Raw genomic sequence first — 23384 nt, 5'->3', positions numbered from 1 at the left:
TCTTCAATAAAAATATGGATACATTATAATGTATTAACTAACAATAACGATTATTTGGCAAAAGATCGATCTTAAATTTTATTTTTTTAAAAATATTTATGCCGGCTTTTTCAATAAAAGACGCAGGTACAATACAAAGTAATAACTAACAATAATGGTTATTTGAAAAAACTGTTATAGTAGCCAAATTTAATTTAATAGGTTAGTTATCTACCAAAAGAAAAAGGAAATTAATCCCTTCACAAAGTATAAGCAATCATTCAAAAGACCCAAAAGAAATCATAATTCTGACTCTAAGTTTGACTCCCCTCACACCAATAGAAAAAAAACAAACATCGAATCTCTTAACAATTGACCAACTCAGAACACATCAAAAAAAGACAATAATGTATAACTGACGAATCACAAACCAAACTCCAAAATGGTGTCTAGAATCCAAGTCTAGTTAATGCTGGTCTCCCTTTCCAAATACTGCATCGTTAAGAATAAGAAAGCTTATCGTCAATCAGAAGAATCTTTATTGATTGCAGCCAATTAAAAAAAGAGAGAGAGAGAAAGAACATCAATTACACAGAAGTACAGAACCGAACCTTTGAACATTAATCACTTCGAAACCAACACACTTCCTTCTTCCTTTTTGCCCTGATATCGTTTGTTTGTTTTGGCCATCGCCGAATTCAATTTCGGGTGCTCTCGTATAAATCGATTTACTGTCCTCTTCCATGGCTGCTGCGGATATCGATGACTGTTCTGTAATGGAAAAGAGTTCGTCCTCATTTTCACGGCTTCCGCCGACTCTGTCTCCGTCGGAGTTCTGGAACAGAGTGGAGGACGTCACTCGCGAGATTATAGAGCTAGTTCATCCAACACTTGTATCCGAGGATCGAAGAAGAAATGTGATTGATTATATGCAAAGACTAATCAAAATGACATTAGGATGCGAGGTTCATTCCTTTGATAAAAAAAAAACATTCTCTGTTTAATGTTCTTATTACATTGGCTTATGTTTGCATTAACATCTAGAAGTTACGTGCGTGAAATCGTCTATGTTTAATCAGAGTGTAGTTTTCATGTTATGCTCTGTCTTGTTATTCTTATGTTTGATGGCTGTGTATTGTCAGGTACATTCTTTTGGATCGGTCCCATTGAAAACGTATCTTCCTGATGGAGATATTGATCTCACAGCTTTTGGTGGGGCTTTTGGTGGGCCCTGGAACGATGATGAACTGGCCCACAAAGTTTTCTCTCTGCTTGAGAGTGAGAAACAGAATGTGGATGCCCAGTTTATAATTAAGGATGTTAAGCTGATACTTGCTGAGGTTTGTTTATGTAATCGCTTATGTTATTTTATACTTTGAAAACTCTTGCCGTTGAGTATTTGCATGTATGTATGTGGGTGTTTATGCATGCTGATCATGTGTTTTTTTTTTCTTTTTTGTTATCTCCTTGCCACAGGTTAAGCTTGTGACATGTCTGGTGGAGAACCTTGTGGTTGATATCTCTTTTAATAAGCTCGGTGGGATTTCTACTCTCTGCTTTCTCGAGAAGGTAATATGTCCTCTTCCAGTATGATTATGTAGTGATCATACTTCATGAGGAGTTTTCTTTTTTAACTTAATAGATTTTCTTGAATATTACAAACATGCAGTAACATGTTTGAAAGGCATTTGGCTAGGATAATGTTTTCTTATTAATAATTTCTGAAGGATGCTATTGTACAAGACTAAGATTGATGTTGACGGTTTGATTTACGCAGGTGGATCACCTTATTGGAAAGGACCATCTATTCAAGAGAAGCATCATACTCGTCAAAGCTTGGTGCTACTACGAGAGCCATATTCTCGGGGCTGTTCATGGATTGATATCCACATATGCTCTGGAGACGTTGGTCTTATATATTCTCCAACTCTTCCACTCATCGTTGGATGGTCCACTAGCAGTAAGAGTGTTGTTCAGCTAATCTTCAGCGACAAATCATGGTTTAGTCTCATATTAATTTGATTTACTGAGCTTCTGTTTTCCGTAGGTTTTATACAAATTCTTGGACTACTTCAGCAAGTTTGACTGGGATAACTATTGCATTAGCTTGAGTGGTCCTGTCTGCCGTTCCTCCCTACCAGAAATTGTTGGTAAGCATGTCCTGAATTTTATGTAAATTTGAGATGCTTTTTTTTTCAGTGGCTTCTCAAATTATTTTTATACTCTCTTTAAAAGATATTAACAGTATATTTAAAAGAATTAATGGTATAATTTTAAAAGTTAATAGCTCCATCTATAGATGTGTTTAATTTTTGTGAAAAATTTAAAAGTATAATTAAAAATTTCAAGTTTTTGGCACCTAATTTATACATATACTTTTTTTTTGTTTTTAACTTCTTTTAGAATTGGAGCCATGTTCAACCGCTTCACTTGCATATATACTACCTCTTTTGTGATCTCAGTGTCTGCATTCCTTTGATTTATGTAGTTGAGACTCCGGAAAATGGAGGGCAAGATCTACTGCTGACAAGTGAGTTCCTCAATAACTGTCTGGAGATTTACTGTCTACCTTCACGAGATTCTGAGACAAATGCACGTGCGTTTCAATCAAAGTATCTGAACATAGTTGACCCGCTTAAAGAAAATAACAATCTTGGTCGCAGCGTGAACAAAGGTCGGGACTCCTTTTCTTTTCTTAAACAATGGCAGTATTTTTCTTGTTCTAATGATAGCAATGGCTTTGTCCGTGGAGTTTATCTGTTTTGGTAAAACTATAAAAGCTCATGGGTATTGTTTTCTCTTTTCCACAGCTAACTTCAATCGCATACGAGCTGCATTCACATTTGGTGCTCGGAAGCTTGGGAAAATCATTTTGCAGTCTGAGGAGGAAGACATAAGTCTTGAGCTTCCCAAGTTCTTCTCGAACATGCTACGCAAGCATAGGAGTGGCCAGAGGCCTGATGCTGTTCCATCTGCCTCAGCTGCCAACCATGTCCAAGAAGGTCAAATGCTTGATAAGGAAAGTGTCTCTCCTTTGAATGGTAAGCATCATTCTTCTCTCCCTCGGTTCGAAAATGGTAAAGTATTAAATGGAACCGGGGTGGAGAAACTGCAAGAGAATTCATGTCTTGGCACTCCAAATTTTCTGTGTGATCTCACAGGGGATAGTGTCAGCCAGCTTTACAGTTTAGTATATGGACGCTGGTGGCTTGGTTATGTCCAAAACGGTCCACTATTGACTCAGGACAATTCATGGGAAGTGTTTCCACATGCACTGCCACTATTCATCCCGAATGCCCCTCTGGGTCTAGTAAACCCCGATGGAACTCTTGTCTTTCTTGTGAACCCTCAGATGATTCCAAACACTAATGCTGGTCTCCAGGAATTGCCTAAGCCTCAAGGAACTGGGACATACTTCCCCAATGTGGTCGCCGAGGAATTGCCTGAGCCTCAAGGAACTGGGACATACTTCCCCAATGTCAATGTGGTCGCCGAGGAATTGCCTAAGCCTCAAGGAACTGGGACATGCTTCCCCAATGTGGTCGCCGAGGAATTGCCTACACCCTCCTCCCGAAGAAGATCACGTCGTAACAACCGCCGTCGCCATCATCAACCCAACCAAACAAATGGTTGTTGTGATATGAGTCAAGCTGGCATACTTGGAAGCTACTCTGGTACCAATGGGTCTATAAATCATCCACATGAGCCTCTACCAGCTAAGGGAAGAAAGAAAAGTGATGTCATAACATCTATACCCTCCTCCATGCAGGAAGATCGGTACAGCATATTCTCTGACCATTAGAACGTCACTCAACTATTTTTTTTTTTTTGATCATCAAATCCGATTCACTTGTGACTATTTCATTCGTTGTGGTATGTGCGTGTAGGGTGGTAACATGTAGGCAATCATACAATTTGACGGATGATCAGGAGTTCCCTCCTTTGTAGCTCTGATCTGATCACAAAAAAAAAGCTTGCTCGTTAGACCGTTATAGGAACTGGTATAGCTTTCTAACTTGTTTGTTTTGTTTCCTTAATTAAGTTATTTGTATCCCAGAAAAGAGAACAAAAAAGATGGAACTGATTTGTTTTGGGTTATGTTTATTGTTTCCCATTATTTTTTTAATCTATGTAACTTCATTATCAAAATCTCAAACTCTGGATAAAACTTTTGAAGAGCTTTGTGTTTTTATACTTTGAGAGGTTTGCGAGTATATTATAGAATGTTTTTTTTGTTGGGTAAACTTCAAGCCTCAATGTCAAATGTGAATGTCTTCTCCTTCCAGTAAGATAAACAGATTTGATTCTTGGGTTTTTTTTTCCTGTGTCCGAAACAAAATTCGATTCATTTAAACAAATTATAGAGTGATAATTTAATAATCAGAAGAATTATAAAAAATTGTCGGACTCCTAGACAAAGATGGTTGTTTATCTTCTCGTATCAAACGTAGAGGCAGTTGAACGATTCAAGAAAGGAGAATGTAAAAGTAGCGACAAGGAAATGGTTATTAGATAATGTGATTAGCAATTTTGCAAAACATATGAATGAATTTTAAGTTATTTTGTTATCAACTTTTGAATGAATTTAATCAACTTTTACAAATAATGTAGAAAAAGCATTTAAAAGTTGTAGTAAACTGTGAGTTTTGAATTGCAATTTATAGTGAAGTTAAACTAGATTGGTTTCTCCAAAAAAAAAAACAAGATTGGTATACTCATAAAAAGAAAATGATATACTTAAATCTATATAAAGTAATAACTAATAAGAGTTGATCATACATAAGAACAAAAGATAATGGAATATTAAAAATAAATTTGCGGTAATTAGGTTATCTAACCTCATGCATCCAAACAAATCATGTATATTAAAAAAAAATTCATCAAAGATGAACTTGACTTTGTCACGTACGAATATAAAAGTAATGAAATGCATGTAGAGATCCTTAAGCCAAGGGCTAAAGGTCGATAGATAGAACATGGAGAGCAAAGGGCCGTCGCCAGTAGTTCCACTTGTGCTCGTCGTAATCTTCGGATGGTTCCTCTGCGGCTCATACCTTATCTTGCTATTAGAGGATTATATAGTACCAATCTTACAAACCGGAACATTCATCGTAGGAATCCTTCTCTTACTTCTCCTCCTCCTTCTCCATGTCTTCTCTTCTTCTTGGATATCTCCATGGATCCCTTCCCTTCTCATTATACCATCACCTTCCTCTGCGACTTCCACTGACTCAGACAACTTTGGCCTCGGATCCTTTCTTTTGCTTTCACTTTTTTTCATTTTCTTCTGGTTTTTTCAATCATTCTAAGTTTGTAATTGATGTTTATTGTACTTGAACATATTAATATGTTCTCTTCTGGGCATTGTGTTTGTTAAATGCTGTTTCAGTTGTTGTACATTTTCTAGAAAAAAACTACATGATTAATATCATGCAGGACTCCAGCATATAGAAAACAGACTATTTGATTAATCATGCAACTCTATATATATTGCTTGGTCAATAATAAGTCCAAGCAATCTATAAAGACTCTGAAAATAAAAGCAGCTCCAAATAAAATGCTAAATAAATATCATCTCATTTACTTGAGTGATTCAGTAGCAATATGTTACTATATTTACAAAATATCCTTTAAATTCGAGGAAGAATACTATATAGTTAAAAATAAATACCATGCTATGCATATAACTAAATTCTAATATGCTAACTTGATTAGAACATATTATATAGTGTTTTACCGATTATCATATAGTGTTGTCCATATGCTATTATCCGAATTGAAATATCTAGTAATAAATTATGTTGATTAACTGGGATAAATGGGTGGGATCTTAGAAAAAGATTTTAAGGTTTATCTCAGTTGGTGATCCATGTCTTGACCCTGAGCAGAGACGTTTACTGGCTAAAACAGGGTGATACCGGGAACGTAGAAAAGCAGAGAAGAAAAGACATGCTAGGCTGGAGAAGGAGCTTTCAGAGGAAAGGAGAGAAAACGAAGAGAAGATGTAAGAATACTGGAAGAACGGAGAAAGCTAAGAGATGAGAAAACTGAGGCAGAGAAATGCAGCGAACTGTTACTGGCTGTCAAGGAGAAAATCATCGAAGAGACGGGTGTATGAGTCAAAAGAGAAGGAAAGAGAAAGAGAGATAAACCTTTTAAGTAAGAGCAGTTGTGATGGTGAAGAACAGGAAAGGAAACCGTGCAGAAGCGCGATCTTGATAAGAACGATCGATCATCTGGAACATGAGAGGCATGCACTCGATAATTTTCGAGGCTCCAACATGGATAGAAGACAGGGACATGGTTTAGAGAATAATAATGCCACTAGTATCGATCGGTAGAAAACCTGGTGGTCGGTTTCCTCTATACCTACCTATGACAATCCCATCAGTTTTGTCCTCCCATCGCCATTCACTGTACTTTAGTGTGTCCACTGCCAGTAGTTTATGTTATTCCCTGCATTATCTAGCACGGAGAAGTGTTTGCCTTTTAGTATACATACAGAAAGCATTCTCTTGAGCCTGCTCCAGACAATCCATTTGAACATCCTTCTCCCAATAGTTAAGTGCTTGTTCGATTGAAAACCTTTTGTTTCTGTAGTTTGCTGAGATATATGGCCAGACGGCAAGATGTTAAATCTCAAACCAAACTTAAGCATGGCAGCCTAATCTTGATGAATAAGTGCGATGAAGAGCTGAATCATATGGTACAATTTGTGATTGTGCTGGAAAGTGAAGGGCCACAGGGGATAATGGTTACGGGAAGCAATATATGTGGCGGCGTGAAGTTGAGAACAACCGAGAGAAGATGTAGGGAGTCGTTTTGGTAAACAAAGATTTAAACGTGATTAGGTCAATTTTTTTGCAGATAAACACACTTCGGTTTGTGTCCGAACATGTTCCTACTGAATCTACACGTGCAATATAACTCGTATAAACGAAACCAAATCTAAATTGCTCAGTTGCAAGTTCGCCCTAGAGAATTCTTCTCTGGCCCGCTTCCCAAGGTGCACCGCTCAGATGAATCCCCTCCGCTCCAACGCCGCCGTTCTTTCCTCTTCCCGCTGAAGCAGCTCTGCTCCCTCTCCATGGCCCTGATGGTGACTTATTTTCCGTCACGGTTCAGATCTCCTCCAGATCCACCGCAGTGGTCGCTGTGTAAGTCTCGTCCGTTTAAAGCTCTCACCCTCACCGTCCCTCCAAAACCTCCAGAACCCCCAGACGTTCCCTTTTTCCTCGCTCCTCCTCTTCAAACCCTCGAATCCTCCGTCAATCCCGTCGCCTTCCTCCCTCGTTGCAGCTCTCCGGTTCCTGTTGGTGCAGCTTCTCCTCTGAGTTTCTTTGCATCGACCATTGTTGTAACCATGACTGTTTTCGTGTCATTCAGAATGTGTGTTTCTACTGCTTGGTGCAGATTTCAGCACAGTTTCTCTTTTCAGCTCGAGCCACAGTTTATCGTTACAGAAACCTCCTTTCTCTCTTAGTCAAGCTTTCAATAGGTATTGTCTCTGTTTCTTCTTGGAACAAGTCTTACCTGGATGAGCCTTGGCTTGATTTAGGTGTTAATTGTTTCGAGATGAATCTTTTACCTCTGAATGAGGATGTTACCCTCCCTTTGAATCTTCCTTTACCTCAATTTGAGGATGTTGCAAGCGATCTGTCTTTACCTCTACATGAGGATGTTACACTGTGTTATCCCGTTTTAGTACCTCCGTATGGGTTTGGTATTAGAACCTTTGTCTGGTTGGTTTTGTTTTCTATGGTTTCAGGGACTGTTGCTTCTAAAAATGGAGGTTTTGGATGGTGTATCCATGGTCTTGATGAAGCCCATAACTCTCAAAGCTCAGCTAGGATATTATATGTGGTCTCAACCCTTGCAGCCGAAACTTTAAAGTTGCAGGTGACCCTTCCTTCAGCATCATCTGCTGGATTTTCAAAGTTTCAAGTAAGTTTGGATTCCATTGTCCTCTTCTCTGCCCTGCATCCAGGGATGGATTCGAACGAGATCGCAGGTTGTCACCTTGCCACTCTCTTCGGTCCCCTATCATTTAACTTTTATCAGTGCACAGCATTATGTTTGGCTGTTGCAATTGCTATGGGTGTGTTCTTCAAACAATGTTTGTCTATTACTCTATTTTGAGATATGAATGAATGAATGAAATCTTTGACAAAAAAAAAAAAACGAAACCAAATCTACAATCTTTTTTGTTGAATAATTGATCTTTTTTGTTGAATAATTGAATACTGGCGAAAGTGAGAGAGCGTATTATTCTTTACGCGATCGCTTGAAGCCGTAGTGAAGTGATAAAGTGCCTTGGTCAATAAAACCATAACTAAATTTTCTCTTTAACATATAAACCAAATATCTTTATCATTTTTGGCTGCAACTGCATCCACACATATTATTAGTAACATAACAAAATATCTTACTTCAATTATTCAAATAATATGTCATATATATGATGTCGGTTATTTTCGATTGGACATTTAGTATTTATGATTGTTTTAAAATACTATACTATATGATATTATTTAATATTTTTCTATATATTTCTGTCAACTCATCACTATAATTATTGTCTATAACGTTGTTGACAAAAAGGTATCTCAAATTATTTTATTTAACTATTATAAAATATAAGAAGAAATAATAAAACCGATTTTCAAAGAAGAAAATTTTAAAATTTCTTCAGGAACTCTGTGCACACTTGTCATCTTATTGATTTTGGTATCTTTATAATTTAAAAATTAATGACATAATTAAATTATATAAAAATATTAATATTCATTTAAAAAACAACTAGAGTTTTGTTTATGATTTGCTCTCACTAGACACTAAGGTAGTGTCGTAGTGGGTGCTCCTTTTTCATTATCTCAAATAGGGAAAAGTAATTTAATTATTATTCCAATAGCTTGTAGCCTTGCTAATGGCCTGTAACCAATCAATCACATTTTCATTTGCTTTATATTCCAAAATATATGAGGCGCATCCAATGTATTTAGTTTTCTAGTAGCTTGTACGCAATATAGTTTGAATTGGGTCCCGTCATGTAATTTTCCTCGTTATTTCTAACTAGTTTTCTTCATGTTGTATACTTGTATTTGTATCTGTTGACTTTCTAAATTGAGTTATTTTATTCTTGAAATGCTCTTAGTTACATTTTGAAATTTCATCTTGCAATTCTTTGAATCCCTCTTTGATGTCAATGTATATACCATTATATTGTGGTCCAAATCAAGAACGTGCATACCAATGGTTGGTCACGATAATAACCAAGGATAATTGAAACTAGTGAAATATTATTAATTTCTAGAAATGTTTTTCTTTTCTAGTTTCATTCATTTGTTTTCGGTTCATATCTGAAGACAACGATTATAAATGGGAAACTCAAAGACATCAAAGCTTTTTTTTGTTCCTAATCTTCAAGAAGGAGACTACTTCTTTAATAAAAAAATGTTAGTGAGAAGTAAATGAAATTATGACCGAGTCCAATGACTCAGTATACGTCTCTAGGATTTAGATTATATGGTCAAGATCTTATTGAATTATGATAAAATAGTTTATTAAAGCTTCTAAACATACAGTGATACTAAAAGAAGAGATTTGTGACTGTGATGAAAAGAAAAATGAAAGTATGACCGAGTCCATTAAACGGCTCTTGGATTAAGATTATATGGTCAAGATCTTATATTGGATGATGATATGATAATATAATAAAGCCTGTAAACATACAATTAATGGTACAGTGCATGTGTTGTTCGTTAACTCGAAAAAAGTATATGTTGAAGATTTTATGGTTGATGAACAATAGTAGACAGATCATAAAACTATAGTTTAGAAGGAAGAGGCAAAGAATTAATATCAAAAACTTTAAAGATAAAACGAGTGGGATGAATAGAGAAATGAGTGTGAAGAATAGAACCAACGGTTGCGATAAGTTGTCTCTTAACCTGCTTGGTGATGCCTCCCATCGACACAATTTCTGCATACGCAGCTGCTTCTTTGTTTCCACCGAACACTATGTCTATTGACCCCTTCAACACCACCATCACCAACTGCAATAAACATATTTTTGTTTAATAAAATAGAATTTGGAAGATTTCTAATATTACCTTCTCAACACATAGAATAAATATTTTAGAGGAAACAATTCTTGGTCATGATATTATTCTTTGGGTTTCAATAGGCACATTATAGGGCTATAAGAAAGATCTAATCATAATTCCAATAGGACATCTCAATTATTTTACATATAAGGGCATGTGCATTGAGGGATTTAGACGAGTTCGTGGGCTCGAGTTCTAAGGCCCAAACGTTAAAAATAAATGAAAAATCGGGTTTAAATCGGTGAACCGATCCTTCCCAGTGAACCCGTATGATACGGGTTCAAGGCACGTGTCTCTCCTCCATTGGCCACGCGGTATCGCGTAAACGCGTTGGAAAATAGGGTTTCGAGAGATCTCTCTCATTTTCTCGTTTCTTTTCGAAAAGTTGGGTTTGTCGGTCTCGGAGGCGATTTCTAAAGCGACACCGATTCCCGGAGCTTTTGACGGTCTAATCGACGCCGGAGTATTTCATCGACGATCTCAGGTTAGTTTCGAGGAGTTTCACCGTTTGATTTAACCGATTAGCCTTTCATTTAAACGATTAGGGCTCGATGATTCAAAATCGATTTTGGGGGTTTCGAGTTAGGGTTCGAAATCGATTTGTGAGTTTCGATTTTCGGTTTGAAATTGTCATGCTTTTTGTGTTTTCTTTCTTAATCGAGTTGTGGTTTCTTTCTTACCTCATCTTGTTCTCTTTCTCGTACAGATGGATCCCGGTGAAGATAGAAGTGAGGCAAAGAGGCAACAGAAGTACATGGATATGGTGGGATACGTGGCTGATTCGGAGTATGGGATTCCGACGAGGTGTCCCTGTGGTGGGAGGATAATTAACGAGGTGAGGGGGAAGGACCAGTACGACACTCTCCCTGGGAAGCGGTTCTTCACGTGCATTCACTACGAGGTAAGAGTTCTTCTAGCATATATGTCTTTGTTTTTTTTTCTGTTATAGTAATTGTTTCTCATAAGCTTTTTTTGTTTTTGTTGTCAACAAGGGTGATGGGTTACATTATCGTCAGCCTTGGGTGATTGGTGTCCAGGAGCAACTCGAAATCTTGACTAAGCGTGTGGAGGAGGCTGAGCAGCTGATCAAGTGCGTGCCGGAGCTCAAACAACAGATAGAGGGACTGGAGGTATAGTATAGTCGCTGTTTGTTTGTCTTATTTTTCTTTATATTTTATGTTCTCTGTAATATTTTTGTTTTGATTTTATTACTTCACTAACACATTGTCTCTCTTTGTTTACATGTCCAGGCAGAGGTTAAAAGCCTCACGGGGGTTGTTGATCACCTCAACGCTGAGGTTTATAACCTCACTGTGCAGGTGTCGCAGTTGGAGAAGGTCTGCTTCGACTAAAAAGAAAAGGTAACACTGAACTTGAACTAGAACATAATTGTAGTTGTAGTGTAATTAAGTAGACTTGAACTAGGTATAGTATAAGTGGAACTGAACTGAAGTAGGTTAATTGTAGTTGTAGTGTAATTGTAGCTCAAGTCGTAGTACAATTGTCTTGAATTTTTTTCATTAACTTTGTTTTGGTTAGTTGCGTAATGAATGCTGGATTCTTTAAAACAGATTTGATGTGTAGAATGAATGCTATCTCTCGCTCGCTAGTTGTAGTGTAGTTAACAAAATTTAATTGTTGGTAGTTAGAGCATGTTTAATTTTTTTGTCCTTTGAAAGGCAAAACTAGTTTAAAAACATAGGCAAACCTCATCTTAAAACACACACAAACCACATCTGAAACACACAAACCACATCCGATACCAACCTTGAAAACACAACCAAAAATGGATCCTTTTTCCCTAATAGCTTCCCATAGCAGTGAAGTTCCATACACCGGGTGTTCTGAGGTTCCTAAACCGGTGGAAAGGCGCAAGTGGACAACGAAGGAAGACGTGGTGCTGATCAGTGCTTGGTTGAACACAAGCAAGGATCCCATTGTCAGTACTGACCAGAAGGCAGGGGCGTTTTGGAAGAGAATTGAAGAGTACTTCAATGCTAGCCCTCAGCTCGTTGGCTCCGTTCATAGACCGTGGGGTCAATGTAAGCAGAGGTGGGGAAGAGTGAATGAGCAGGTTAACAGGTTTGTTGGAAGCCATGAAACCGCGTTGAGGGAGCAAGCGAGTGGCACTAATGAGAATGATGTCATGAAGGCGGCCCATGACATCTTCTTGAATGACTATAAAGTCAAGTTCACCATGGAACATTGTTGGAGGGAACTGAGGTTTGATCAAAAATGGAGATCAAACGTTCTCTCCAAAGAAGGTGCGAAGGAGAAAAGGAAAGACCCTGTGGAGGAGGTCGGTGCGGAGGAAGATGTGAGGCCTCCTGGTATAAAGGCAGCCAAACGCAAGAAGAACGGGAAGGAAGCAGCTTTTGATAAGATAGAAACCATACTAGCAGAGAAAAAAACCATTAACAAACAGAAGCTCCTTGAACGCCTCCTTGGCAGGAAAGTTGAGACACTTACTGATGAAGAAGTGTCTCTTAAAAAAAAACTCATATCTGAAATGCTCTGATTTGGTTAGTTGAGACACTTGCTTCTATACTTGTTTGAATCATAACATGTTTAATGGTTTAATTCTCTTCTTCTGAACTTGTTTGAATCTGAACTTGTTTGAATATGTTGATCTTTAGTTGTTTATTGAATCTCTTGTGTTATTTTTTGCAGGTCGCGGTTGCAGGAGGTGGATGCGTGTGGAGGTGGATGCGTGTGGAGGTGGATCCTTGTTCTGTGTGTTTGTATTATGAGTCACGGGTAGTAGTGTAGGTCTGTTTGTTTCAATCACGGGAAGGTGTAGAATTTTGTTTGTTTCTACACTCACGGGCAGTAGTGTAGGTTTGTATTATTTTGCTGTTCTGTACTCACGGGTGTATGTACCCTCTATGGCTCTCAATCATGTATTTTTTCTACTCACGGGTGGAACCAAAACTCTATATATAACTATGTCTTTCATTTCTGTTTGTGCAATAAACTCTCATTGCTCTCATTTCTGCAACAAACTCTCATCTCTCTTTGTGCAACAAACTCTCACAGGAGTGACACAAGCATATCTCTTTGCCATTATAGTAACTTGTCTATCTCACTTCTCTTTTTTTTTCTAAGAAAAATGATCTCTTTATAACTATATGTATATAACTATACGCATATAACATTTCTATAAATAAAAATATCAAATTTGTATAAAGATATAAAATTTCTATACATATATAAAATCTATCTAAAAGTATATAAAATTTCTATAAAGATATAAAATTCCTACAAAGATATAAAATTTCTATACATATATAAAATTCTATAAAGATATAAAATTCTATAAAGATATAAAAATCTATAAAGATATAAAATTCTATAAAGATATAAAGATTCTATAAAGATATAAAGATTCTATAAAATTTTCCATACATTTCTTATAATTTCTATACTCATATAAAATTGCCATTGTAGGAAATCACTTCAACAATGTCATCAAGTGATGAAATCATTTACGCATCAAGTGATGAAGCAGATGAAGCTATAGAAGAAATGGTCGACGAAATAGTTGATAACTACATCGACGCAGTAGTAAACCAAAAAGCCAAGAGACGGGCTTATATCGAAAGAGAGCGGGAAAGAGGACACAATCAACTATGGAACGACTATTTCAACGAAAATTCAACATACCAACCAGAAATGTTTAGGCGGCGTTTTCGAATGAACAGACCATTGTTCCTTCGCATTGTCGAACGCCTAAGCACTGAAGTTCCATACTTTCAGCAGCGAAGAAATGGTCACGGAAGGTACGGTTTATCTGCACTTCAAAAGTGTACGGCAGCTATACGTATGCTCGCATATGGTCAATCGGGAGATATGTATGACGAATATCTCCGCCTTGGTGAAAGTACTGCACGATTATGTTTGGAAAATTTCACAGATGGGATAATACAATTGTTTGGCGAAGAGTTTCTAAGAAGACCTACAGCGGAGGACCTTGAACGATTACTCGATATTGGAGAGGTACGCGGGTTTCCAGGGATGATAGGCAGCATCGATTGTATGCATTGGGAGTGGAAAAACTGCCCAAGGGCTTGGAGAGGACAGTACGCACGTGGTTCAGGAAAGCCAACAATTGTCTTAGAGGCTGTGGCATCACAAGATCTTTGGATATGGCACGCATTTTTTGGATTACCGGGTACCCTCAACGATATCAATGTTCTTGATCGATCACCAGTTTTCAAAGACATTGAAGAAGGCCGAGCACCGAAAGTTAATTTCAAGGTCAACAACCACACTTATCGTATGGCGTACTATCTTACTGACGGAATATATCCGAATTGGGCAGCATTTATCCAATCCATCACACTTCCTCAAAGTCCTAAAGCATCACTATTTGCTGAACATCAAGAATCCACCAGAAAAGATGTTGAACGTGCTTTTGGAGTATTGCAATCGAGGTTTGCAATAGTTAGGAACCCAGCTCTACTATGGGACAAGAAAAAGATAGGAAAGATTATGAGAACTTGTGTCATATTGCACAATATGATAGTAGAGAACGAACGAAGCAGATACGGTCAAATTGATACATCTGAGTTCGAGTCGGGAGAGTCAAGCAGAAGTTCGCAGGTGCACGGCACAACAAGTTTTAATATCGGTAATATCAGCCGTGTCATTCGCAATGAGGTTCGAGATTCACAGATACATGCTCGTTTAAAAGCTGATTTAGTTGAAAATATTTGGCAAAAGTTTGGTAATGTTGATGAATAATCTTTGTATTTTTAAAAAATAATATTTATGTATCAATAATCATTGTATTGAATCAAAACTTTTATAAATTTTTATATATATTTTATTTTATGAATCCTCACAATTTTAAAAAAAAAAATATTATTAATTTATTCCTAAGAACCCTTTTTCGGGTTCACTAATGCGGATGCACAATAGATAGAGGTTCATCACTGTTCACGGTCCCACCAAAAAACTAATAAAAAAATCTTATGAACCCCATTAAGGGGTTCACTAATGCGGATGCCCTAAAATATCTAATAGAACAGACAATGATGTTGACTTTTTTTAATAGCCATATTTTTGTCAAGACGCCAATTTAAGTGAAACCTAGTAAACAATGTTTTTATCATTGGCATCCCAAATTCCCAATAAAATTATTGTACCATCCCCTATATATTATTTGAGAAACATTTCGAAAATTAGAACCTTAGTTTTGTATTAATTTAAAAAAACCCCTATCCTACGTGTCATTCAATTAGAATGTTAATTAATCCTATGTGGCATCATTACATTGAAATTGAAAAAAAGAAGGAGGTCCAATTCGATTTTTATTTCTTCCTAGAATCAATAATACAAAAACTATATGATATAATATATATAATATCGATGAGAGTAACAATTACATAAATGAGAGTTAACTTAACGGAGAAAAATATTTACTTTCCTTAAATAAAAGCTACGGAATTACCTAATATGATTAACATATATATGACAATTAATGGTTATGAATAATAAATATTTGATAACATTTTTTGTATTTTAGTTTTTTGTTTGATTTTATATTATTAAAAGATATTAAACAATCACATTAACCATATAATAAAAAATTAGATTTTTCTTATATGTTATTTTGAATTTTTTAAAATGTCTATAAACTAATATTAAATATAATACCGGATTTTAAATTTTATATCCGACTGTACACAAAATTTAGGTATATACTTTGAAATAAATTACAGTGTCTTAAACCCTTTTTACATTTTTTACAGTATCTTATATATATATATATATATATATATTTTAATATTAAATATAATGAATTTACATATAAAATGCATTTATTTTATACGAAGTATATATATATATATATATATATACTTCGTATGAAATAAATGCATTTTATATGTAAATACATATACGTATGTAGGGCTAGAAAAAAATCTTAATAAAAAAAAAACAAACCGAACCCAACCAAAGATAATATTAAATCTGAACCGGAATTGATTAAATATTCAAACAAGTTATAAATTTTGGTATTTAGAAAACCGAAACCGATAAGAACTGGAATATTTTGGGTAACCGAAATATCTGAAATATGTTTATATACCTAAATATATTAATTATTTTATATTTAATGTATACTAAAACATCCAAAATAGATAAGATACTTTTAAGTTGTCCAACATACTTAAAATATATACAAATGGTCAAAAATAAATGTGCGCTAAAATAAAACACCAAAAATACTTACAATATCTATTTATTCTCTATCCAAATATTCAAACCGAACCAATATATATACTAAGTTTAGGTATTATGACATATGTTGTTCAAGTTTATATGTAATTTTATTTTGTTTATAGATTTTTAGAAATTTAATGTATTAAATGAATTTTAATTTTTTTAAAAATAATTTAAATTATGATAAGATCTGCGCCTTGCGCAGGATGAAGTTGTTATTTTTATTATGTTTTGAAGAATGAAATAATAGTTCGATTTTATTTGGATTAGGGGTGTTCAATCCGAATATCGGGTTGGTTTCGGTTTGGTTTGGTTTTTTCGGTATTTCGGTTTGTAAAGTATAACTAATCTTCTAAATCCATATTTACTTCTTTTCTATTTGGTTTATATACCGTCGTTTGCATTTTATTCGGTTTTGATACCAAAAAAATAAAATTATTTAGTTTGAGATCATATTATATATTATACGAATTTGGAGTCATGGTGTCAAAAAGTCATTTATTAAAAAAATATTATATATTTAAATAAAATAATAAAAAACAAAAAATGCTTCTATCATCTAATAAATAATCAAATCTAAAATTAATATCAAAGCTCTAAATTTAAAAAATAAAAATAAAAACAGAAGCATGAAAGAAAGTTTTTATTATTCTTCCATATTTAGTGTTCATCAAATTAATATGTCTTCAATTGAACACAACTTTGTTTGTTTAAAGATAAAAAAAAGTTGTAAAGAATTTTACTAATTGTTATCCATCAAATTTATAATCTTTACTTCAACTTATAGTTACTGTTAAAATAAAACAAAAAGATCAAAAAATACTAAGAAAATAAGAAGCCTCAGTTGTAGTAAATTGTTACTTAATTATAGTTCAAGTGATTCAAGTGATTTAATATATAGGGGATATGTTGGCTGAACATTTGTAATTGTAATTGCGGACCGAAATCTATTTTTGAATTTATGATGAGTTTGATCGATTTGGGCTTAAATTTTTTACACACTGTTTATATTTATAAAAACTGTAATGTTTTCAATGGGCCGATTTTATTCCAAAAATAAGTTCTACAATTTTTTTTAACTTTCACATCATTGAGAACCATTTTAATGATTTTAGAATCAGCACCTTATTATTTCCAAAATCGAATTACTTTAACTTTATTCTTTCACATAGTTTTGAAAAGTTTCAACTGGACGACTAAATTGATGCAGCCAATTTTGTTGCTTTAAAAAATATATATATATATATATATATATTATTTAATTCAAATATTTATTAAATAAAAATTCATATTAATACAATCTTATGATCATTTGTATCTTATTATAACAAAACTAATTAAGCTATTGATCACAAAATTTTCAAAGTGGGATCTTCAAATTTCTAATAATTTATAGGCGTTTTCAAAAATTTAAAATATAACATATAAGAAAAAATTTAAATGTTTTTATTATATAGTTATGTGATTGTTTAATATCTTTGATAATATAAAATAAATAAAAAGGAACTAAGATACAAAAAATTGTTATCAAATATTTATTATTCATAATCATTAATTTTCATATATACATTAATCATATTAGGTAAATTCGTAGCTTTTATTTAAGGAAATTAATTTAATTTGAATATTTATTTAATAAAAGTTCATATTAATACAATTTTATGATCATTTGTATATTATTATAACAAAAACAAATTAAGCTATTGATCACAAATTTTCAAAGTGGGATCTTCAAATTTCTAATAATTTATAGACGTTTTCAAAATTTTAAAATATAACATATAAGAAAAAATCTAAATGTTTATATTATATAGTTAATGTGATTGTTTAATATCTTTAATAATATAAAATAAATAAAAAAGGAACTAAGATAAAAAAAATTTATCAAATATTTATTATTCATAATAATTAATTTTCATATATATGTTAATCATATTAGGTAATTTCGTAACTTTTACTTAAGGAAAGTGCGAGATTGTTTTTTTGTACATTATTTCATCAATTCGATAGTTAGTTTAATAAAAAGTGTAATATAAGTTAAGATGGACCAACATATTTTTCTAAGAATAGTATATTTTATATAGTTATTTATTAAATGAGACTTCATAATCATTTGGTTCTATGATCAGCGCTTATATAATAAGTTTATAATTTATAAATGTTCTTGAAAATTCATTGAAAGTATTAATATCAAAATATTTATGTAATATTATATGGTATATATTTTAATCTATATATATATTTATTTTATTATTAAATGATATTTTTTATTCATATGATTTTAAAATCATGTGTATCTTTTTATTAAAAAAATTTCAAACCATTGTTCATTAATTTTAACATAACAATTTTAATATTTTTAATCATTTACTGTCATTTTTTAAATTCAATATATAACATATACGAAAAATCCAAATTTAAAATTTGTATCTAATTTGATTGTTTAATTTATTTTAATAATATAAATTAAACAAAAATGATTGAAGATATATAATTTGTTATCAAATATTTATTATTAAAATCATTAATTGTCATATATATATATATATATATAAGTCATTTATGATAATTTTTTAGGTTTTATTTAAGAAAAGAAAATAAATAAATCAAATTAGACCATTCACTTTTTCAATTTCAATGTAATCATGACACGTATGATTAATTAACATCCTAATTGAATGACACATAGGATAGGGGTTTATTTTAATTACTAACAATTTGAGGATCTAATTTTTGAAATGTTCCTCCTTCAATACATAAGGGATGGATTATCCGAACACATATCGAATCTTCAAGGATCCAAACCAAATTTGAATCGAAATTTATAAATACTGAATATGGATGAAATCTTTGATCCCGAAAACTTGAAAATCGAATAGATCTGAATCAAAGCCGAATGAAACCCGAACAACCATTCCTATATGTATGTAACATATAACTTTATAAAATATTTCACTCCGCGCAAGGCGCGGGTCGTCACCTAATTTTATAGTATTTAGGAATATTCAACCGAATTCTATAAGTTGTAAAAGATGCCTTAAATATCTTTCACACTACCTTATATTTCTAAACCAAAATAAAGCTCTTTCTATTTACAAGAGATACTAATTCGAGAAGAGGAAGTAATTCATGACTGTATTTAGAAAAGATACATTATTAATACGATCTGTAAGAACATTATATACATTGAACAAAAATCAACTTGTGTAAGAACTCTAAAATGGAAAAAGAATATGGAGTTTCATTAAAAGACAAAAATGCATCTAGAGAAGTTAAACAAGCTGCATATGTAAGTCCAATTCTAAAGGAAAGAGGAATCAAACGTAAAAAGAGCTTCTTACGTTATCAGGCCGTCCAACGATGGAAGCAACGGCTTTCGCCACTTCCGAGTAGAAAGGATCGGTGTTAAAGCCGTCCAAATTGACGTTAGTTGTAATGTAAAGACAAGGCATTTTGCTATCGTCAACACCAACGCCCGTTTCTTGATGCTTTGAAGCTTATTTCCAAGAATCTGAAGAAAGACAAAAAGAAGGATCAAGAAAGGATTTTTGGGAGTTGAAGTTGAAGACGAAGAAAAGAAGATCTCATATGGGCAATAAATAGAGAACTTATAAGAAAGTACCGTCTCCAAGTTAATGAAGTGTTTAATAAGAAATGAAAAAGTTGTATTATTATAGATATGTATGATGTGAACAATCTTTGAAATAATATCTTTGGTGTTCGAAATCTGACAACTTGACATGTGACTAAATCAATTACTGCAGCTACGTCGCCCTCTAAAACAATTGGTTTCAGACCCAAATTGGACCACACAACAATATAAAAACAAGTCCCTAATTACTTTTTAAGGATAACTAAAGGATTAACCTAATATTAGATATTGATCGCACAGATATTAATTTTCTATTTTAGTTTTTATTTATTTATACTAAATGATGTATTCGTAATACTTGATCGTTTTATATTGACTACATTAGGGATGTGTATTTAGATACCCATTTATTCGGTTAAAATCTATTTGGGTTTGAGATTCTCGAGTTTAAAGATTTCAGCAACATTCAAATACTTATAAATTTTTGTTTCGGTTTGATTCGGGTATTTGCTGGTTCGATTCGGATACGGATAACCCATTTGAATTATTTTAAAATTCTCAAAATTTATATATACTTTTAATTTCTCAAAATATATAAATTTGAGTAATGTAAGCCAAAATACCTAAATTAAAAATTAAAAAAAAAACAGATTGAATTTCAATATTTGGATGGAGAATAAATATATATTTTAAATATTTTTGGTGTTTGATTATTGTTTATCTACTTTATATGTTTATTTTTGACTATTTTTATATTTTCAAATAGTTTAGACAACTTTAAGTTGACAAAAAAAGACAACTTTAAAATATCATTAATTGTTGAAGAATAAAAAAACAAAATACATTAATTTAACTAAAAAAATATTAAAATAAGAAAGAAAAGAAAACACATTAATCCAACCGAAAAAATAAGCATTAAAATATGAAAGAAAAAGAACACATTAATATCCGCCACTTATGCATCTTAAGATATCTGATCATGGTTTCTACTGTTAACCTCAATTTGATAAAAATTATTGGACAAATCTTATATTAAATTATTGCCACAAAATAGTACATAAAGAGAAAAATTCTAAAAAGCATTTATTAATCAATAAAAAAACTAAATTATCATACATCTTAAACTCTCAACCCTAATTTCTTCTCCTAAAAATTAAACCTTAAACTCTAATCACTAAATCCTAAACTCAAATAATTAAATATATTTATTTTATTATTTAGTGAATACGATTTTAGATATTTTCTTTTTGTAAGTTCATTTTTGAACAAAAACTTGATTTAGTATTATTTGAAAATATTTCTCAAAATGATTGGCTATAGCTGCCTTATCTGCCTAATTCAAATTTTATTGAAAGCGTTAGGTGTGGTTACTGGTTACACAGTTTGCAGTTCTATTACACATGTTTGTTACACGTTTTCGGTACGAGTTTGCGTATGAGTTTATATAAACATCTACTTTTCCTTGATGTACTTAACTCAATGTATATGTTCTTAGACAACAAATGGTCCCAATGAGAGTGATGCATAAGACTTATAAGACGTGCTGTTGAAAATCATGTAAGTGAAATATCTCATATTTAAATTACATATACATGTCATACGTACACTGATATGTCCCCAATTAGATTCTCATCAACATCAATTCATGTCTCCAGTTACTAACCAATAATAATAATAATCGATGTTCCCAATTGAAGCCGAAGCGAGATCCATGTGTAAAATGTGTTAATTAAGCGTCTAGAAAGAAGATATATAAGTTCCGCATAAAGTGGAATTCATATGTATTCACATTCATAAAAGATGTATTAGCATATGTTTCTAGTGTATTGAATGTTCGTTCATTACTCCGCTCAAATTATCTGTTCGAAAGGAAGTCATATATAGAATGGTTTTGGAGTCTACGCGCTCACTTCACCTCTGCAGGGTAATGTGTAAACTAAGATCCTGTGGTCCAGTTGTTTCTTCGAGTAAGTAAAGGACTGTTTAGTAGTTCACGATAAGAAAATGAGTTCTCTTGGATTTTGTAGACGCTCAAAATATAACAAGAATATCCGGATCTGCAGTCTAGCGTGGTTATATGTTTAGATAATACATGATCACGTGACTAATCTGGACCATTTCTGTGGAGCCAGGATACTTCTGTATAATTCAAAAAGATAATACATGATCAGGATTCTCAAGTTCCTAATATTCGCAAATCTCAGTATACCATTCTTCGTGATTCAATATCTATCTTTAGCTCAAACTCAAGTGATACGATGGGGGCAGTCATACGGACATCCCATATATATAAGATTCACATCTGATTAATTAACCATACTCATTACTTAACTTGTTCACACTTTATAAGTAGGCCTTAAGATTTACAGCATTTAATGTCTATTTTATATCACAACACATTGTGTTCCCCCTTAAGCCCAAAGCCTCTTTGTTGAACCTATTATATATTATTTTCCTTTTTTGTCAAGGGAACCTATTATATATTCAAATATAAAATTTTAGTGTCACTGGACATACGTCCAACGTCTCACATGTATTTGTTTCATGTACTTCCTTCCTTACCCAAATTCTAAACCCAATGCAGTTTTAAGAACCCATGATTCATGAGATTCTTCTACAATACACACTTCAACTTCTTAGGCTTTCAAGGCGATTAAATTGCAACCAAGTTTTAGAAACTTCTACGTCAATTTATCGTTTACATGCTTCACTTCTTTATTCAATTCACAGATTTTCAACTAGTTTTCCGCATAGAGGTGGGCTGAAGGAACGTGAATCAGAGGATAGAGGTGGTGGTCGAAGGAAAGAAAGAAGCAGAGAACATTCTGATCCGGTTGTGGCTGTGGGAGGGAGGATTCACTTTTTTTTTTTGAGCAACTGGGAGGGAGGATTCACTGAACTAGAAATTATAGACAACTCAGAAAATCTAATAAAGAAAATATTTTTTTTTTTACTTTTTCTGGTGTTAATAAAAATTAAACTTTAGATGTGAAACTTTTTGTCAAATAATTATAATTTTTTTGGAACTAGATTAAAATCTATATTTATAAAGAACCAAAAGAAGATAAAAAGTTCCACTGATTGTTCCTAATCAAAATAAACAAATTACTAACCAGCGCAAGTTGGTCTAGTGGTCTTGAGGAAGCCAAAGGCTCCAATACGAACCCGGGTTCGATACGCGCTGACCACGGAATGACTTAGGTCCCTTGAAGGTACAGACGCAGGCTGGTTCCGGGCTCAGTAATATTAGTCGGTTGGTCACGGCCGCCGAATCACCTCCTGATTATTAAAAAAAAAATAATAATAATAATAAACAAATTACCATTTACAAGTCCTTCGTACTAAACGAAATTGATAGAATAAGTATAATCCCAAAATAAAAAGTAAATTGCTGAAATAAGGATAGAAAAGGATCACTAGTAGGTATCAGAATAGCAAACAACTGTCCACGAGTAAACCACTTACTCTTCGCAGATGATACA

At 33.3% G+C, this 23384-nt stretch overlaps 4 protein-coding genes across 5 annotated transcripts; 2 read left to right on the top strand and 2 right to left on the bottom strand.

Moving 5' to 3' along the window:
• Window positions 1-654: 654 nt before the first annotated feature.
• On the top strand, window positions 655-3781 carry LOC108850186 (uncharacterized). The gene is made up of 7 exons (XM_018623759.2): window positions 655-944; window positions 1122-1319; window positions 1456-1548; window positions 1757-1939; window positions 2027-2129; window positions 2468-2653; window positions 2790-3781. The coding sequence occupies exons 1-7, from the start codon at window positions 723-725 to the stop codon at window positions 3779-3781; spliced, it is 1977 nt and encodes a 658-aa protein (XP_018479261.1). The 5' UTR covers window positions 655-722.
• Window positions 3782-4808: 1027 nt separating this feature from the next.
• On the bottom strand, window positions 4809-5260 carry LOC108852991 (uncharacterized). The gene has a single exon (XM_018626456.2). It carries the CDS (start codon window positions 5258-5260, stop codon window positions 5054-5056), a length of 207 nt encoding a protein of 68 aa, XP_018481958.1. The 3' UTR covers window positions 4809-5053.
• A 1492-nt stretch (window positions 5261-6752) lies between these two features.
• LOC108849796 (uncharacterized) lies at window positions 6753-8172 on the top strand. 2 transcript variants are annotated; one of them, XM_018623401.2, is made up of 3 exons: window positions 6753-7295; window positions 7393-7477; window positions 7748-8172. In XM_018623401.2, the coding sequence occupies exons 1-3, from the start codon at window positions 7067-7069 to the stop codon at window positions 7761-7763; spliced, it is 330 nt and encodes a 109-aa protein (XP_018478903.1). In that variant the 5' UTR covers window positions 6753-7066; the 3' UTR covers window positions 7764-8172. The 2 variants fall into 2 exon arrangements, with proteins under 2 accessions (XP_018478903.1, XP_018478901.1); XM_018623399.2 differs by having other exon boundaries at window positions 6771-7295; window positions 7393-8169.
• A 1476-nt stretch (window positions 8173-9648) lies between these two features.
• LOC108849858 (uncharacterized) lies at window positions 9649-19937 on the bottom strand. The gene is made up of 2 exons (XM_018623470.2): window positions 19652-19937; window positions 9649-10034 (listed from the first exon to the last, which is right to left on the bottom strand). Exons 1-2 carry the CDS (start codon window positions 19760-19762, stop codon window positions 9807-9809), a joined length of 339 nt encoding a protein of 112 aa, XP_018478972.1. The 5' UTR covers window positions 19763-19937; the 3' UTR covers window positions 9649-9806.
• Window positions 19938-23384: the final 3447 nt, after the last annotated feature.

Source organism: Raphanus sativus, chromosome 4, assembly GCF_000801105.2.
Source record: "Raphanus sativus cultivar WK10039 chromosome 4, ASM80110v3, whole genome shotgun sequence".
Lineage (NCBI taxonomy): Eukaryota > Viridiplantae > Streptophyta > Magnoliopsida > Brassicales > Brassicaceae > Raphanus > Raphanus sativus.
This window is presented reverse-complemented; position numbering and strand designations above follow the sequence as displayed.